At 37.7% G+C, this 19,939-nt stretch overlaps 1 protein-coding gene across 1 annotated transcript in view; it reads left to right on the top strand.

Moving 5' to 3' along the window:
* GRIK1 (glutamate ionotropic receptor kainate type subunit 1) overlaps positions 1 to 19,939 on the top strand; it is a 160,069-nt gene that overhangs the window by 71,099 nt on the left and 69,031 nt on the right. The window contains 2 exon segments of the mRNA XM_032220354.1: positions 8,038 to 8,205; positions 17,478 to 17,735. Coding sequence (XP_032076245.1) covers positions 8,038 to 8,205; positions 17,478 to 17,735 — 426 coding nt within the window.

Here is a 19,939-nt window from a genome sequence, read left to right as displayed (position 1 = left end):
AGAAATGTTGCTTTGATAAACCATAGCTAAACTAACGATAGATAATTGTGTCGTATACAAATAATAGTAATTGCTTAAAAGATTTACTTAAAACTGTACACCTTGTGCCCCAAAATAAATACAATACAATACAATAAAAAATGAAGCAGGGAAGAATTGCCAGTTTACTTTGGTTCCTCAATTCACGAGTTGCAATTCTTTTAAAAAGAGGTGAATAAGTCAATATCTAGGCCAAACAACCATCCATTGTTGTTCCATTAGTTTCCATAATTGTGATGTTTGTGTTGTGTGTAGAGATACACACATACATTAGATATTCTCAAAATAAGCATTTTAAAATGGCAATAGCATTAGCAGTTAGACTTACATACTGCTTCACAGTGCTTTCCAGCCTTCTCTAAGCAGTTTAGAATCAGCATATTGCCCCCAACAATCTGCGTCCTCATTTTACTGATCTTGGAAGTATGAAAGGATGGGTCAACCTTGAGCCTGGTGAGATTTGAACTGCCAAATTGCAGGCAGCCAGCAGCCGGCAGTCATCAGAAGTAGCCTGCAATACTGCATTCTGACCACTTCACCACCGTGATTCTTCCCAATAATTTCCCAATAATTCCCCACAAATACTGTGCATGTATAAAATATTGCAGTTTGAATTGAAACTATATCATAACTCTAGAAAATATTCTATGTATCTTGCTTATTTCAGAATAGTCATCAGATAAAGATAAAAAGAAACTACACAGGCAGGGTCAAGACAACATAGGCTTACAGCTGTAGAAGTCAGACAAAGCTACACTACACTTGATCTTAGCCGAAAGGCTGAGATGTGATGCAGACTAAATAATTAAAAAAATGATCCCACAATTTTAGGCAATGATTTCCTAGATTCTCAGAAAGTACTGTGTTTTGCAGTTTTAATCATGTACCTCAATAATGTCAGTAAGTATAACTTCTAGTTTAATTAGATAGTCACCATATTCTACATGAGCTTCCTATATCTCCTGGGTAGTTTGCTTTCTTTTGAGTCCATTTTTTGTCTAAAAAGCTAGTCACACAGTTAGACAGATATATAGACTGGATTTGGTATTTTATCAAGCTGTTGAGTCCTTCCCAAGGTCCTGTGATAAGCAAAAGTTGTTTTGAAGGATATACTCTGTCCCAGTGACGTGCGGTGGGGTTTATCGCTGATGAGGCAAGCAGGCAAAAGCCGCTCTATGTCTGCCACTGGCGGGGCTTTGGCGCGACTTTCTGAAAGCCCCGGCAAAGCCCCAAAGCCCCGGCCCTGAAAGCCCTCTATGGCGGGCGTGGCAGCATGGCTTTAAAGTCCCGGCACTGCCCTGGCCATAGAGTGGGATGCGTCCCACTCTATGGCCGGTGCAGCGGCATGGCTTTAAAGTCCCGGCGCCATGCCGGCCATAGAGTGGGACGCGTCCTGCTCTATGGCGGCATGGCTTTAAAAAATAAAAAATAAAGTGCCAGCCCGCGCACCAGCAGAGGCGGGTAAAACACACACACACACACACTAATTTTGAATTCGTCCTCCCTCCCTCCAATCCACATACCTTTTCCAGATGTTTCACAGAGGATTTCAACTCTCCTCTTATCTGCCATGATGAAAATGTAAAAAATGTAAAAAGAAAAAGGCAAGAGCTGCTGAAATAAGGCTGGGTTGGCTGCTGCCAGAGTCCCCAATGGATGACTCTGCTTAACTGTTTAAAAAAAGCCTCTAAAAAAGTGCCCTCTGCAGGAGGAGGCAAGAGAACCACGTGCCTCATCTACATAAGGAATTTTTCGCCTTTTAACTCTTGTTTAACGCTGCTCAAGTGGTCATAAAGATAGACTAAATGAGGCACGTGGTTCTCCTGCCTCCTCCTGCAGAGGGCACTTTTTTAAGAGGCTTTTTTAAACAGTTAAGCACTAAGCAGAGTCATCCACTGTGACTCTGGCAGCAACTACCTCAGCCTTTTTCCTTTTATTTTTTTTTTCTTTTCATGATGACAGTGGTGAGGCCCTGCCTCCCCTGACTGCACATCACTGCTCTGTCCCAAGTAAATCTGCCCTTTGCAATTTAATGGTGGTGATTTTGTCAATGCCATTATTACATTCTTTTCAGGTATCATTATTATTATTACTTTTAAATATAACAGTGGCAATACTAGTTACCTTTTCTGCGGCTTGCCTATTTCTGTGACATTGTGCCTGAAAGGGTGATGTTGCTTCTGCTAACAGATAGTATTACCAATGATTGTGGCCCTCACACAGCTAAGATTGACCAGTGATGCTGAAGTCCTTATCAAGAGGGGCTATAACTTCTTAGCTTCTGTGTCAAACTTTCTGGTGCCCCAGGAATCCTGATGATCTGAAACAGAAAGCTATCCATTGATGTCAATGTGAGATGTATTTGTTAATTGGGCCAAGTTTACTAAACAACCTCATGACAACTGTCTTGACATCACAACCAGTGGCTGAGGCAGCAAAGCATGTCACCCAGAAGTGGAAATCAAGTGGAAATCAAGTTCAATGCTTTTGTGAAATATCTGATTGGCAAAAGATGTCTTCATTAAACCTGTAAATCTTATGTGTTGAAAATGTTAATGGTTTAGAAATATTTATATGAATTGAACCAATACTTTGGATATTGAAATAATAGGAACATGCAACTGAGAATACCTCAGAGTGACCTCATTCAAGTCAAGTGCTGCTGAAACAGAATCCAATATATTTCTAACAAATTAAACTATATGAATTATAAAAATAGATTTTTATGACAGTTTGGGTATTCAAGTAAATGTAAAAGCAGAAGCATTTGGCTCATCTTTCATGCACTTCCTGTGTAATATGGAATTAAAGGGTTATAAATTTCTACTGTTAGAGAAGCATCTCCTAACATTTCATTTGACACTTCTCAAAATATACATGTCTTTCCTCATCACATGAAAGACAAACAGTTGCAAGGCTGTCTCCATTAATCCTATGAAAATTTAAAGTAATTTTTTTCCGATTACATTGTGCACATATGCATACTACCGTATTTTTCGGACTATAAGATGCACCAGTGTATAAGACACACCAAGATTTCAAAGAGGTAAGTAGGAAAAAAAGGTTTTTGACTTCCCTCAGTCCCCAGCAGCACTCTGTGGGCTTCAACAGGGCTGGGGCAAGGCAAAATGCCCCTGTTTTTTTTTTGGGGGGGGGGGAATGGCCTGTTTTTCGCAAAAATGGCATTTTTGCCTTCCCCCAGCCCTGCTGAAGCCTGTAAAGGGCTGCTGCGGGCTAAGGGAAGGCAAAAACAAAGCCTCCATTTTTGCAAAAAAAAACCCCAAAAAAACGGGCTTGTTTTTCGCAAAAATGGGATGCAATGGCGGGGCTTCTGGAGGCAAAAAATGGCTGTATTCAGTGTATAAGACACACCAACATTTCCACGCACTTTGGGGGGGGGGGAAGGTGCATCTTGTATTCCAAAAAATACAGTAGTTTAAAATATTACCTTTCAATAAGTTAAAGGTTATTAACCAAATCACATTTTACTGTATGAACAAGAACAATGATTGTGCCTGCTGAAATCTAAATTAAATGAACCAAATCCCTGCTTTAAGTGTGCTCTGATTCAAATTTGTTGGAGGACACAATCAGAATAAAATGAAACTTGAATCAGTAACTCTGGCTTAGAATGATTGCTTGGAGCCATGGCACAATCCACAGATTGTTTTAAAAGGATCTTAAAGCTTTACTATGGTCTAATAGGATTTGAAGATTAGTAATTCCTATTGGAGTTTTTTGTTTTATTAGACTTTCAAGCCTGAAGATATTTCCCAGTGGCTCAACTGACATAATTAATGTTCCTAAATTTCTCAGCAGTGCTTTTTAAAAAGGATAATGAACTTGCTTTATGTCATTTCAGACAGAAGCTACTTGTCTACTACTCATTAAAAGAACCACGGACCATAGACTGTCAAGACAATAAAAATATTACTGGTGAAGTTTAATAATGATCAGTTAAGTAGGGGGACATAACTCAGTGAATCTCTAACATGTATCATTTTTATTCATGAATATACTTGTTCATACTGCTTGAAAAATTCTGTTAGATAATATTTAGACATCAACTTCAAAAATGAATGGAGTGGTAAAATTCAATCTGGAAGAGAAAAGGACAAAACAAAATTCCCAAGATATCTAGCAAAAAAGGCAAAGAATAGTTGGTTGAATCAGTTAAAAAGTATGTAATATCTGTGTAAAAATAAAATAAAATAATTACTTAAGCCTCTTGTTTTTCAGTAGTAGTAGGAGCTATTGACACCTCTGTTAAGGAAGGACATAAAACGAGATTTGAACATAACATGAAACAGGGTCAGACTATAAGACCTCCTGGGGACCCCATCTATCCCTTCTATTTTGTTATACATTTACTGAGTCTTGAACTGGAAACTTGAACTCTGGAAATACAAATGTCAGACCACAACATCTGTTCTAAGGAGGCCAAGTCAGTTAGAGGTCTCGCCTATGAGTCAGGCATATAGCTTAAGCACAAAAGCCAGTATGTATTCAGTGCTTCCTGCTTGCCTACTGCAGCCTAGACATGAAAGGGAAATATGGTAGAATTCGCTTCTCTGCTTAGAATTAAGGAATTTAGCCAATAAGAATGCTTTGAAATATTTCCATGTTTTTGATGCTTTGAATACAATATAAGAATGCAAGTTTGGATTAGAATGCTGTTCAGATGTTAGAAAATTATCTCTATCTGAACCATTTGGCCAAATAAAGCTATTTTTTGATCTCGCAGTCCAAATCTCATGATTTTCTGCAACACTGTAGTGTGATTGTAATGGACAGATTTGGTTTCAGATTCTTTGCTTCTGACTTTTCACAGGCTAATTCTCACAAATCTGAGAAGGGCTGGTTGTTATCCATTGCTTTAACTTGCAGAAAAACGCACAAACCAATAATTTCTTTTTGTTTTCAAATAGGAAAATGGAAATGAGCCCAATTTGAAGGCTAATTTTGTCATTTGTATTATTTACTTGATAAAAATATTAAGCATGGTCATTAAAAACCTTGGGATGAAGTAGTCTATTATTTATTCCCATGTACATCCAAGAAGGTTTTCAATGCACCTTTTAATGTTGCATGAACTCAATAATGGGTTGAATGAGGGAGAATAAGATGAAATTAATCCAAATAAGACATAGGCGATGTTTGTAAGGAGAGGGATGTACTTGGAATTGAGATGAAGTATATTTGAAGAGAGTTGCCCTCCCTTAGAAAAAGCAGATACACAATGTGGGAATGTTTATTGACCTATCACTGGATTTAAAGAGGATATAGCTACACGTTGATGCACGTATGGCTGTCATCAATTGTGCTTGTTCCTGAGCCAGTGGGTTTAGTAAGCCAGCTGCCAACCAAATACAATATAAAGGGCTGATGTTGACCCTTGAAGCCATAAATAGCTTAAAGCCTGACTGAGAAGTAGTCAGCGAACTTGCCTATCTAATTATAGCACGAGGGTAGGAGCATTACATATGCCACTTGGAATAATAATAATAGTCCCTTTTGAAGAATCTGCTGCTGCTGGAATATTCAGTGAGAGAGATTGTTCTTTTGTGAGATGTGAATGCCTATGAAATGCATTCCTAAAGGAAAGTTTGCCACATGTTCAATGTTCAAGAAAAATATGAAACACTCTCTTTCACCAAGTTTGGTTAATTTAATTTATTTTAACATGTTGATTTTAGTTTTTACTTAATTTTAATTGTGCTGTTTCATAATTTGTATTTTTAATTGCTCTAAGTCATTTGGAGTGCTATATGAAAAAAACAGATATAAACAATAAAACATAACATTTATCTTCTCACCTTTTGAAATAATATTACAAATATATCTATAGCTATGTATAGGCAAGAAAATTCAGTCCATAACTTTTTAGACTTTTCTTCTATGTATTATTAATACTGCTACTATTAAGTTAAGATATAGAATAGTTACAATTCCATTATGCTTTTCTTTTTCCTGCATCAGATGATGATTATGCTACTCTGTTTATAGGACATACTGAAATCAAAGACCATTGCAATACATTACAAGATTACATTTTCTTGTCTGAGAAATACAAATTATATCAATAATAACTTTTACATGGGGAATCAATGATTTAAAAATTCCATTTATTATTTAGTGATTAACATTAAATAAGTAAATGATATGTGAAAATCAAAAGCAGCTTCTGAAAGCCACTTTTCTTTTTCCCTTTTAATTCAGTATCTTTATATACATTACAGATATTTGAATTATATCTGGTTATGGGTACCACAAACTTGGAAGAAGTTTAAAACAAGGCCATTAACTTGGTGAGAGGCATGAAAGTTAACTCTGTGAGGAAGCATTAAAGGAAAACAATATTTTGTTTGTGCGCAAGAGAGGAACTATGTCAGCAATCTTCAAACACAAGTAGTCCTTGACTTATAACAATTTATTTAGTGACTGTTACAATGGTGCTGAAAAATGTAACTTATGACCATTTTTCAAACTTACAACTGTTGCAGCAGCCCCATGATCACTTGATCAAAATTCCAACACTTGGCAACTGATTCATTTTTATGATGGTTGCAGCAGGGGTGGGTTCCAGCAGTCAATACTGCCGGTTTGCTTGTGGATGCGCATGGACAGAGCAATACAAATTGGTGCCGCCTATGGTGCTGCCTGGAGAACCAGTTCGGGGGCGTGGCAGGCCTGGGTCGCTGCCAGTTCCAGTGACCCAGGCTGCCAAACCACTACCGGTTCGACCAAACCTACCACATGGAACCTACCACTGGGTTGCAGTGTCCTGATGTCATACAATTCTCCTTTTGTGACCTTCTGACAAGCAGTCAAAGAGGAAGCCAAATTCATTTAACAACTGAATTCCTTAACTTAACAACTGCAGTGATTCACTTAACTTAAATTTAGCAACATATCTAGCAACTGTGGCAAGAAAAGTTACAAAATGAGGCAAAACCCACTTAATAAATGTCTCACTTACCAACAGAAATATTGGGCTCAGTTGTGGTCATAAGTCAAGGACTGAATAATTATCACACACAAGGTGTGGACTTAGTCTCTATTGTCCCAGAGAGCAGGACCATAATAAATGAGTAAATCTATAAAGAGAAGGTTCATGCAAGACCATCATCTGGTGGAATAGACTGTCATTTTGGGTGTCAAAACGCCCCCTAAAATTGGGTTTGAGTTATCTATGGATGGGCTTGTCTATGAGTATATATGGTATTTTTAAAAGTACCAGTATGTGCTTGCATTGCAAGACCGAGCAGTTGGGTGTTGCAGGATGGTGGCATGTGCATGCATGCGCAGCGCCCATGTCCAACCAGGATGCCCTGCCCCATGCACAGCGTACTGATTGTTTAACCAAAATACAATGAAAAATGTGGGTCAGCTTATCTGGCTCATTTCCATGGTATTTTGAGTAAAAATTTGAGAATCAGCTTTTGTGTGGATGAGCTTATACACAACTATGCATGTTACACATATCATGATTCTTGAAGTTATACATTTCCAAGTGGATCATTTTCAAAGATTTCAAAAATGTCTAAAGCTTAAACATATCAAGTTTTAAGGCAGAAATTTTGTACTTTAATCAACCAACTAACCAACCAACCCCCAAGTGCAAAAATATTTTAAATATTTGCCCCAATCACTCTAGGGATGTTCTGGAAGGCTACAACAGATGTGCTGCTTGTGTGTTGAATATGACCCTCTAGTTATGCTCTATCTTGAACTAACTAGTGCACTGTTTCTCAATCTCAGCAACTTTAAGATGTTCCCCATGTTGGTTAGGGAATTCTGGAAGGTAAAGTCCATGCATCTTAAAGTTGCTGAGATTGAAAAAGACTGCTCTACTTAACATTTTGATATCCAAGGATTCCATATTGTTTATTTTATAGCAAACTATAAATTAGGGTACACTTTTAGGGTAACTTTTAGGGTATTAGGGTAACTTTAGAATTAGGGTAACTTTTTTTTCTTGTTTCTCTATTTTTGCAGGGGGGATATTTGAAATGGTGGAAAATGAACCTGTTAATGTTGAAGAACTAGCTTTCAAGTTTGCAGTCACCAATATTAACAGAAACAGAACACTGATGCCTAATACTACATTGACCTATGACATCCAGAGAATTAATCTCTTCGATAGTTTTGAAGCCTCAAGACGAGGTAACTATCTCAGCATTGTAATGCCTTATTGATTCTTCCCATTTTTTCTCTAAAATTTCTCAGTTTTTGCAGTAGTTAATCTACACATGATAATTCCATTTAGTTAATTAAATGTCTATTTTTCTCTCCCTATGATGGAATCATATTTTTTTCACCCATTTACAATTTATTAATTGTGTAATTATCTGAAATGATTCAATTCTTTGTGTAAGGGTTAAAATAGTGGCAAGTGCTGCAGTATTGAAATACATAGAAAGCCACATTAAACTTATCTTCTTTGCTAATGTTTAGCTTTGTGATAATAATAGATTGTGACAGAAATTCAAACATTTCCTTACTTGCAAATGAATTTTTTCCTACTATGAGTATGTCAGGATATTAAATTGTAATTTACATTCTTAATAGTGTCTACATTCTAAAGTTCACCACCAGAAATATGTTATTTTTTAAGAGAGATATTTAATCTTTGTCACACTTCCCTTTGCCTGTGACATTGTTGTGAGGATTTGCCATATATTTTCAGTTAAGCACTTCTAATTAGATGGAAGTATTGACAGAAAGCTTTATTAAATATAGACCTGCTCATAGTGATATGGGCTAAAGTTTATTTCACTTTTGTAAGTGTGGCTTTTTTTAGGTATATCAGACTTCACATCCCCAAATCCTGAGCTCGCAAAGCCGTTAATTATGTTGGATAAGAATTATGGAAATAAAACCAACATTCTGGATTCCACAAAATTGGAGAAGATTGGTCTGCATTATAAATTCAGCCTTAAATGTTTTAATCTCAAAAACATAAAATTTAAAAGTAGAACTGAAAGTTTTAACATTTAAATTAACAATTAATAAAGGAAAAAGGTTAGATTTAGTTCATGTTCTTTTAGAAAAATAAACTGTATTATATAAGCTAAATAATAATTATATGCTTCACAACAGCCTGGCAAACATGTTAAATATAATTGCTTGTAAAACTATTGGATATGCAGAATTTTAGAACCATTTTTCATTGAATAAATTGGCAAATAGATCCTTTGCCTCTGTATAATGAGTCCTCATTTTGTTTTTTAGATGATGAGACAAGACTTTTGCTGTATTGTTATATTTTTCAGAAAATGATAAATTGATTAATTGCCTATTTGTCAGGCATCCTGGGGAACAATAAACATATCTAACACTTTGGAAATGAAATGTAAATACTGTGTGAACACACAATTGTTCTCATATCTTTTATATCTAATCTTCTCTCTACCCACTCTTTAGTGATTGCAAGTACTTCACTTTTGCTTATAACATTATATAAAGTACGATATAAGATTATAGCAACAAATAAATAATGAATATGTTAATTTTTTAAGAAAAAATAATATTGAAGAGAGATACATTACAAAATTTTGTAATTCTAATGAATGAGCAGCTAGGCTGCCATTCATGGCCAATAATCTGCTATAATTTTTTGAACATTTTTATGTCTAAACACTTGGCTTTGGGACTTCACAACTACAAGAAATGTCTGGCTATGAAATGGGCCAGCAAAGTCAATGTGCTTGTGGTCACTCCCACTCTTTGGCGGGCACCTCTGGGGGAGATGGTCTGGACTCCTGGCATGGTATGCAGGTAACCACCCATTCTTCGATCTCCCTGTCCATGTTAGGCCACCACATTCCTAGCCAAAGACTTCATCCTGACAATTTCAGGATGCCCTATGTGTAAAGCCTCTAATACTGCAATGTGCAGTTTGGGTAGAACAACTACCCGGTAAACAGTAAACAGCCATTAACAACTGATAATTCATCACGTTTAGCAAAATACATTTTAAAATTTAAAATTGTCAAATTTTATTTTTCTTATTACCATCATACCTTATCCTTCTAAAGTGAAGAGCTGGCTATTGCTATTTTATACTATGTACTATGTACTAGTAGAATTATTTCAGTTGTTTTATTCTTATTCTTGTTTTCTCTTCTGTTTTTTACAGTTATAGAGCTGTAAAACTTGTAAACAGTACTAAATTCATTTTCCTCTCTGTAAAATTAAGGATTTTAAAAATTGCAGCCAAAACCATTTATATTTCATGAAGGCAATGCCACCGTGCCTTCTAATTTATACTTGATTGCTTATTTTATTGGTTTATGCTCTGAGATCAAACCATATTTTTAAGCCACACAGAGTCAATTAAAAAATGGGATGAATGGCATATAAATCAAATAAATAAATCTGAAGGATTCCTATTTTTATTGATTCATGGCCAATAATCTGCTATAATTTTTTGAACATTTTTATGTCTAAACACTTGGCTTTGGGACTTCATATTGTGGAAAGGAAATGTAATAATGAACATTAATAATGAACTTTTAAAATAATAACCTGGAAAACAATTATAATAAAACATTAACTTAAGACTTCAGACTATAAACATAAGGTGCAAATTATTAAAACCTGACCTGATTTAAATCCTTTCAGCCTTTAAGGATCATTTTTCATAGTTAAGTCTCCTGGACCACGAATGTAATTTGTCACAAAAAGTACCCATAAAAGTTCTAGCACTATCTTAATTCCTTTTTCAGTACATTAACTTTATATATTTTTGGATTAATACAATATGTATTATATTAAAATAATCATGAATTCAGCATATATTTTTAAATGTTAGTAATAGGTTGCTCTTTAGTTTTTTGTTTTATTTCACTGCTTTCAATCTAAGAATTGTTAAGATTATTAAATTCATAATCATTATTGTTATAAAGGAGTGCTATTGAGCTGTTATTGTTATTAGACTTATTTTTTATTTTTAAAAATGATATTTTTCTAATATATTTCATTTCCTGATACATATCATGTTAGATTGGGTAATGGATAGGCACACACAGGCTTAACGGTAACAACAGCTCTTTATTGAATGCAACAAGTGAGAGCAATCCAGCAAAGGTTGAGTCTGATAGCAGCCCTTTTATAGGGAGCTCATTCATTCATTCATTCATTCATTCATTCATTCATTGGGTTTGTATGCCGCCCACTCTCAAGAGACTCAGGGCGGCTTACAGATAAAAAACCCTTCGACCAATAGGATTAAATCTCTGTTCCCGCCGGAACAGAGGACCTTGATGGAAACCACTGTAGATAGAACTAATATCTAACACCCATCCCCTCTTGGTTGGAACAATTCTACTTGTAACATAGTCACGCAGGTAGGCGGGCTTTTGGGTAGCTCTGCCTGACCTGCGCAATTCAGTAGGAGGGGTTCCTTGGACAGGTTGGATTGACCTGTTTGCTTCGCAGCTCCGCTTGGTGGAAGCTCCTGGAACCTTTCACAGGCCACGGGTAGAGCTTCTAGAGCCAGTTCGCTTGGAGCTCGCTGCGGGTCTGCAACAAAACCAGATAAGTTTCTCGGTACCTTCGGGCTTGAGCTGGCTGTGGAAGGAGTGAGTGTTTGCTCTGTTTGGGTAGGGCTTTGGCTAACTTGTGCAGGAGTTACCTCTGGTTGTCTAAGAGTGGAGTTGGAGAGGCAGCCACGGAGTTGGTCGATATGCCTTCTCCAATTCCGACCGTCCTCGAGCTCTAGAACAGTGGTCCCCAACCCCCGGTCCGCGGACCGGTGCCGGGCCGTGGAGTACCTGGCACCGGGCCGCGCAGCGGCCGGGGGCCATGATCGCTGCAGCGGCCGGGGGCCATATTTGCAACTTTGTAGTCCTCATGAACGCGCCCTTTCTCTGCCCCCCCCGCCGCCCCAGATGTGCGGGGCTGGGGGGCGAGGGGAGGCCCGATCTCCCCCCGCCCTCTTGCTCTGCTCGCCCCGGGAGGGAGGGGGCGGCGGCGGCGGCCTCGGCCCCGAACTTGGGATGCTGCTGGCGGAGGCTGCCTGGGAGACGAAACTTTGTCCGCGGACTCACCCGGCCCGCCTGCCCCGTGGAATGACAAGGGGGGGGCAGGAGGGGGCGGCGGCGCTGCATTTTCCTCCCAAGGAGAAACTAAGGTTGTGGGGGGGAGGGGCGCAGCGCGGCCGTTTCGGGGGAACTTGGGGAGCTTCGCCGTTCCGAGAGGCGCTTCGCGCGCAGCCCCACCCAGGTGGGAGATGTTTTCCTCCGCCGAGGCGGGGAGGGGAGGCTTTACGTAAGACTCGCGGCGCAGCTCTGCCCCCCCTCCTGGAGTGTCACCTGCCTCCCGCCCCTCCCCCCCCGCCGCTCCGCCGAAGCGCTTTTTGTGTCAGGCCGGCGGGGCTCTCGGGGACCCTTCGGCCGCAGCCCGCCTTCTCCCCCTCTTCCCTTCATGGAGCGCGGCGCGGAGGCCCACCCCCTCGGAAGCAGCCGGCCTCCGCCGCGCCAGCCGCCCGCCCGCCCGAAGTAGGACACAGGGCCATCTTTTTCCCCCGCCGAACTGCAGCGAGGAAAAAGGGCTGCCCGAGCGAGCGGATCGCGGGGTCGGTTCCCCCCCCCCTTCCCCCGGCGGCCGAGGAGGAGGAGGCTGGGGCGGCCTCGCGGGCTGTCAGCCTTGGCGTGAAGGAAGCCCCCCCCCCCTGCGGAACGCGCGCCCAGGATGGCCGCCTTCCCACCCGCCGGTCCGGAAGGCCGAGGGAGGCTCGTCTGACTGGTCCGCGGCGATAAAAAGGTTGGGGACCACTGCTCTAGAAGATAAGAGCAAGGCCCAGTGATGCCTATCACTGTGGCAGGAATCCACAGAGTTCCGCCAGTGTAGTTGTGGGCATATACTGAATCCCCTATGCTAAATGTCCGAATCTTGCTTGTGGAGTCTGGGGGCGATGAGGCAGAATAATTGGGGTGTAGCCGGTCTAAGTGAGACTTAGCTGGTGACCCATGAGAAGCTTGGAGGGGCTTCTCCCTGTTGTGGCACTGGGTGTGATGTGCTGAATTAGCAAATAGTTATCAACCCGTGTTTGCCAATCTCTCGGGCCCATCCTAGAGAGGGCCTCTTTTGCAAATCTCATAATTCTCTCCGCCTGACCATTGGGGGCTGGATGGAATCGGGAGACAAGGGCATGCCTGATTCCTTGAGCTTCTAGGAAGGTCTCAAATTGCATGGCTGTGAATTGGGGCCCGTTGTCTGAGACCAAGATGACGGGCAGGCCATGCATGGAGAAAAGTCTCCGTAGCACCTTGATGACCGCTTCTGCCATAGTGGAGGTCATCAGGACTACCTCTAAGCATTTCAAGTAGGCGTCCACAACTACGAGAAATGTCTGGCTATGAACTGGGCCAGCAAAGTCAATGTGCTTGTGGTCACTCCCACTCTTTGGCGGGCACCTCTGGGGGAGATGGTCTGGACTCCTGGCATGGTATGCAGGTAACCACCCATTCTTCGATCTCCCTGTCCATGTTAGGCCACCACATTCCTAGCCAAAGACTTCATCCTGACAATTCCAGGATGCCCTACATGTAAAGCCTCTAATACTGCAATGTGCAGTTTGGGTAGAACAACTACCTGGTAAACAGTAAACAGCCATTAACAACTGATAATTCATCACGTTTAGCAAAATACATTTTAAAATTTAAAATTGTCAAATTTTATTTTTCTTATTACCATCATACCTTATCCTTCTAAAGTGAAGAGCTGGCTATTGCTATTTTATACTATATACTATGTACTAGTAGAATTATTTCAGTTGTTTTATTCTTATTCTTGTTTTCTCTTCTGTTTTTTACAGTTATAGAGCTGTAAAACTTGTAAACAGTACTAAATTCATTTTCCTCTCTGTAAAATTAAGGATTTTAAAAATTGCAGCCAAAACCATTTATATTTCATGAAGGCAATGCCACCGTGCCTTCTAATTTATACTTGATTGCTTATTTTATTGGTTTATGCTCTGAGATCAAACCATATTTTTAAGCCACACAGAGTCAATTAAAAAATGGGATGAATGGCATATAAATCAAATAAATAAATCTGAAGGATTCCTATTTTTATTGATTTCAAATTTTTATTAGTTTCTAATTAGATGTATGATTAGTTAGGGGGAGGGTTGTAAAATAGTTTAGCATTTATCTTAATAAAATTGCACTTTTAAAAAACTTCTCCGTTTTTTTCCTCAAGTACATGCTTTTTGAAGGACATTTTTCCTAATTTAGCTTTAAAAATTTTAAATTCCTGTTTAGTTTTAGTACTTGGGATTCTAGGATGTGTGTATACAATGTCCTTATCATATTAAACAAAAAATCATTCAGACAATTAATTCAAATATCTCAAGTACCCTCCCTCCCTCCCCCGTCTCTCTCCCCCCCCCTCGTGTGTGTGTGTGTGTGTGTGTGTGTGTGTGTGTGTGTGTGTGCCATTTTAAGCACATAATGTTGTGAGCTTTACTGGCAATAACACTAATGTAAAACATTTGGTTAAACATTACCTTAATTTGATTGGACATACCTGCTATATTTATCATAATGAAGATATATCCTTCTCCCATTCTTTTTCAGCTTTTGCTTGAGTGGTTTTATTGATGACTTAATTGTGTCAGGATCTTCTTTAGAATTATGAGATGTTTTAAGTAGTGTTGTATGTTCTTAATTATCATTGTTGTCATTGGAGATATGTAATAAATCACTTATTTTGATTGCTTTTCAAGATATGAGAAATAGCTCTTTGATCCAATGTTGAACTGTACCTAATTTATTATATTCATTTATTATATTATATTCATTTTATTTATAATTTATTTATTATATCATCAAAATAAATAAAGTATTTTGGCTCAGTTAAATATCAGAGACCAGTTAAAAGAAATGCTAATGTTTCAGCTGCTATCAATTGGAAGACTTAGCTATTCCTTTATTTTATGTTTTTCTGCTAGGGCAGTAACTATATCCCTACTATACTTAAGGTAGCTTCCTTGTTATATGAACCCCCATTCTCATATTTATAAAGATTATCAGTTTCTATATGTCAGTCAGTAAAAAGTGTTAGAACATCTTAGGCTACTAAAGTGTACCTCAAGTGTCTCACTGATGCAAAGGTAAGGCTAGATCTTAGCTGTAACATTTAAATTATTCTTCAATAAATTATTAAATAATAATTTAATATTTTAAAATTATTGTTCAATATTATAATTGATGAAATTGTAATCTTTTTGCAGAACACAGGAAGAATAAGTGATAGGCTGTATGATAAAAAGGCTATGAACTTTGATTATAACATATTGTTTGAACAGTGGTTGAAAGAAGTGATGTTCACATTACATTATAATTTAAAAGAGAAGTTTCATAAAATGATATACCATTGGAATATGTCTCCAAAAATATTATCTGGAATGTATAAATGTACTTCAAATTTTGTTGGAAATGTGGGTCATTTTATCATGCCTGATTGCCTTGTAAAAAGCCAGAAAATTTGGGGTTCAAATACATATAATAATTCAAAGAATTTTAAAGAATAATATTCAATTAGAAGTTTTTTGCTAGTACTATTAGACAATTAGAAAAAGCTATGGAAGACTGTTTTCATATATGATTACCACTTTGAGACTACTATATGTGCAAAAATGGAAAGACTCTGAAATAGCCACAGTGGAGGAATAGTTGGTGAAGAAGATTGAATTACAAAGGTGGCAACTTATTTGCTTAGAGAAAGATCAATTACTGCAATTATTAGTGTTTGGAAGTCTCTAATGGACTTTTTCTGAAAAGTCTTACCTGTATAGATTGACGATTTCCTTAATTTTACTCAATATCTTTTCTTGATGCATATATATTATGGCAGGACTTTTCACTATTCCACAGAACTCTGAGGCTCCACAAGAATTTGATGGGTTCCAAGGGAAGAAGAAAAAAGTTTGCAACTATTTTTTTATCACCAGAGATTGGATTTGTGATCTGAATATCTTTTAATGAAGATTTTGAGATTTGAAACAATTTGAAAATTCCCTTATTATTTCACTGTACATGTAAATCTCTGAATTTTGAGGAAGAATGGACAAATGCATAGCCTCCAAATTCAATCAGATTAGTCTGCTGATGTTGCCAAAAACATTGTCAAAATAGTTTAGTATGCACTCGGTGTATAAACTGTCGTATGTCAATCCTACAACATCCTGTAATCAGTTTCTGAATCATCTTGAATAATTGTGTTTGCTAGCTGGTCTTAGCTCATAAGAAAAAAGTCAGGTGTCTCCTAGATGATTATCTATAATACCCTCAATACAAAAAAGTACTAGTCACAGACCACACACAATGCTATAGCATGCTTTCACTAAACTGTAAAAAATGGTTAACAAAAACAAATGATAGTCGAATAGTGTCAAAAAGTGCCTTCCTTGGTTAGATCAAGGTAATAAAGAAAGAAGGAGAAGAAGGGGAAGAAGCGATGATAAAATGATGATGAAAGTGATAGTATATGTTGATTTTCAGAGGGTTTTTGATTGTTTTAAAGAAGGAAAAATAATAATCAGGCTCAAATTATCCTTCTTTGAACATGTTATGCAAAGATCTAGCTTTCTGGAGACGGCATTAATGCTGGGAAAGAAAGAGAAGAAGACAACCAAAGGGAAGGTGGATAAATTCAGTTAAACTGGTAATGAATACACCAGTAGAAGATCTGAAAGACTAGGTTAGGGATAGGTTGTCATGAAATCTCTCAGTGTGATCTCTAGGAGTCAAAAATGACTTGCACATAAGTCACTCAATGCATATTGATTGCACATATCAATCCATTAATGTCAAAATTATAGACTAGTTAATCAAATCTTCTTTAAAAACAGGATGGTATTGATTTAGAGCTGGAAACAGTATGTCAGACAAAATTGTTATTCATAGTTATACCTAAAAATATTTGTGTGTAAAAACTGCCTATTTTCTCTGATGTTTCAAACTCTTCTTAACTTTTCAAATACATTGTTACTTTCTGTTTGTATACAACGCAGAAAATGTATTTACATGGGATAATCCAGACAAAATAGAAATTAGAATTGGAATTAATATATCCATGATTAAATAAAAATGACAAAGCAATTACTCTCATCTGTTCATCAAGATATATTGAAAGCTTTACTCATACATATTATATTCAATATAATTAAATTATTTATTTTCGGTTTATATGAATTAAAAAAAATAAATATTTGTTATAAAATTCTGAGCTTAGACCTATCTTGAGAAATTCTCAATAAACATAGCTGATTAAATCAAACTAAAATTACTAGACATTGGCATTTTAAAAACTTGATTCAATGTTTCTCTCTCTCTCTCTTTCTCTCTCTCTCTCTCTCTCTCTCTCTCTGTCCCTCCCTCCCTCCCTCCCTCCCTCCCTCCCTCTCTCTCTCTCTCTCTCTCTCTCAGCATGTGACCAGCTTGCTCTAGGGGTAGCTGCACTATTTGGACCATCCCACAGTTCATCAGTCAGTGCAGTACAATCTATTTGCAATGCACTTGAAGTTCCACATATTCAGACACGATGGAAACATCCAACAGTGGATCTCAAAGACTCTTTTTACATCAACCTCTATCCAGACTATGCAGCCATCAGCCGGGCAGTTTTAGATTTGGTGCTACATTACAACTGGAAGATAGTAACAGTTGTATATGAAGACAGTACAAGTAAGTATCGTGAAACATTTAAAAATATTACATTAACAGAAATGCTCCTGACTTTCTGCCTGCATAATTATTAGATCAGAACTTCAGAAGCACTATGCCTTCTTCTTCTGTATTCACCTAAGATACTGGACTAGAACCAAGAAGACCACGTTGATAATAAGGTCCAATAAGATCTAAACAGAAGATGACCATTTACAGGATTAGGGATAAATTGGAGATACAGTATCGATGGCAATAGCACTTAGACTTATATACTGTTTTAGTGCTTTACAGCCCTCTCTAAGCAGTTTACAGAGTCAGCATATTGCCCTCAACCAATCTGGGTATTCATTTTACCAACTTTGGAAGAATGGAAGGCTGAGTCAACCTTGAGCCTGGTGAGAATCAAATTGCTGGCAGTGAGTTGAATTAGCCTGCAATACTGCATTCTAACCACTGCACCACCTCCAATAGAAGAAAATGTAGTAGACATTCAATCAAGTACCATGGGATTCTATTTTTTATTTTTTTCTGTAGGTTTGCCAGCCCATTTTTGTATCTATTGTAAACAATTCTTAGATGAATTTTAAAAATGAATTATTTTAATGATATTTCCCCTATATACAATTTATGTATTATTTTGGTATTATTTTTTTAGTCCAAAGTAAGCATTTGAATCCAAACTCAGACTCTATCCTTGAGAGAGGAAGCTATGAAATATCAGGGATGCATATTAAGGGATGAAATGTCTGAAATTTATCAGGGCGGGGGACCACTCAGTGATATTAACCACCATCTCCCTTCCCAGCATGCAACATGTAAGAGTGGGAAGCCCTGTTCAAACCAAAGCTAGAGCAGATAGCAAAGAGTTAGATCCCTTCTAATCCTCATGACAAGATCGTATTTGCTTCAGATGGGCTCTCATTTATTTTGGAGCTAAATGGGAAAAGAACCAAAAATGATAAGGTAATATAAAGGTAATATAATCTATTCTTCTTTTTGACATATTTTCTTGTCACCTCACAGAACATATTTGTAGATATGAAAAGAGATCTGTAGGCATTATGGATTAGACTTTTCCTTAATTAATCCATTTTCTCCCATTAAAATTCACCAGCAGCTATAATGTGAATTTTTCTTGCTGAGGACACCATATGATAAAGGATCTTTTTGAGCCAAGAAGTTTTAAACAGTAATTACAGCAGATATTATTATGCATTTCTCTGCTATTATAACCTTCAGGAATGACTGAAGAAGCTTCTTTAGCAATAGAAGCTTAGCCAAGCTGTTGATTTACAGCCAACTTACATATCTTCTTTTATATTCAAAGTCTTTTCAGGAAGCCTACAAACCTGATCCAGCCAAAACCAGATTTGTTTAGTGCTTCTACAATTTTCACTTCAATAGTCATAATGGTTTATATTTTTATTGGCTTGTGGGTGTTTAAAAACTGAAAGAAGAAAATCAGTCTACCAGGAAAAAAGACAATTTTATCAGTTCAGTGTGAGGCCTTTGGCAAAGACAATAGCTGGCAGGAGAGCAATCACTCCTGCACATCAGAGTAACTAGAGTGATATTTTATGCTGTTTTATACATCAGTTTGCATTCTTTTAGTGCAATTCTTATGCTGCAGATGTTAAAGGGAACCATACAAAGCAAAGCAAATGGGTCCATTCACAAATCTGCTGAAGATTCATTACCATAATTACCATTTGTTAGTAGGTTCTTTTAAGCAACTCTTGCTTGTATTCAAATTCTTTCTTTGGAGGCTCTCTTTTGACATAGGAAAAATCTTAAATATGTATATATGCATGTATATGCATAAAGGAAGAATTATTTGCATGCATGGTTGGAAGGCTGATGCTAGAGTACTATGTTGGTACTCATTGACTTATAAACTATTCATTTAATGACAGTTGGAAATTACAATGGTAGTGAAAAATAATTTAGGGCCATTTTTTGCACTTAGCAGCATCCCCATCATCAATTCATCAGAATTTGGATGCTTGGGAACTGACTTGTATTTATGACATCTGCAGTGTCCAGGGGTAATGTGATCAGCTTTGGTAACCTTTTCACAACAACTGCAAGTGATTCATTTAACAACTGTGGCAAGAAAAGTCATAGACTTTTCAAAACTCAAATAACAGCTGCCTTGCTTAACAAAAGAAAGTTGAAGATTACCTTTATATATAGTCCTATATACTGAATTTAGAAAAACACAT

This window comes from Thamnophis elegans, chromosome 6, assembly GCF_009769535.1.
Source record: "Thamnophis elegans isolate rThaEle1 chromosome 6, rThaEle1.pri, whole genome shotgun sequence".
Lineage (NCBI taxonomy): Eukaryota > Metazoa > Chordata > Lepidosauria > Squamata > Colubridae > Thamnophis > Thamnophis elegans.
This window is presented reverse-complemented; position numbering and strand designations above follow the sequence as displayed.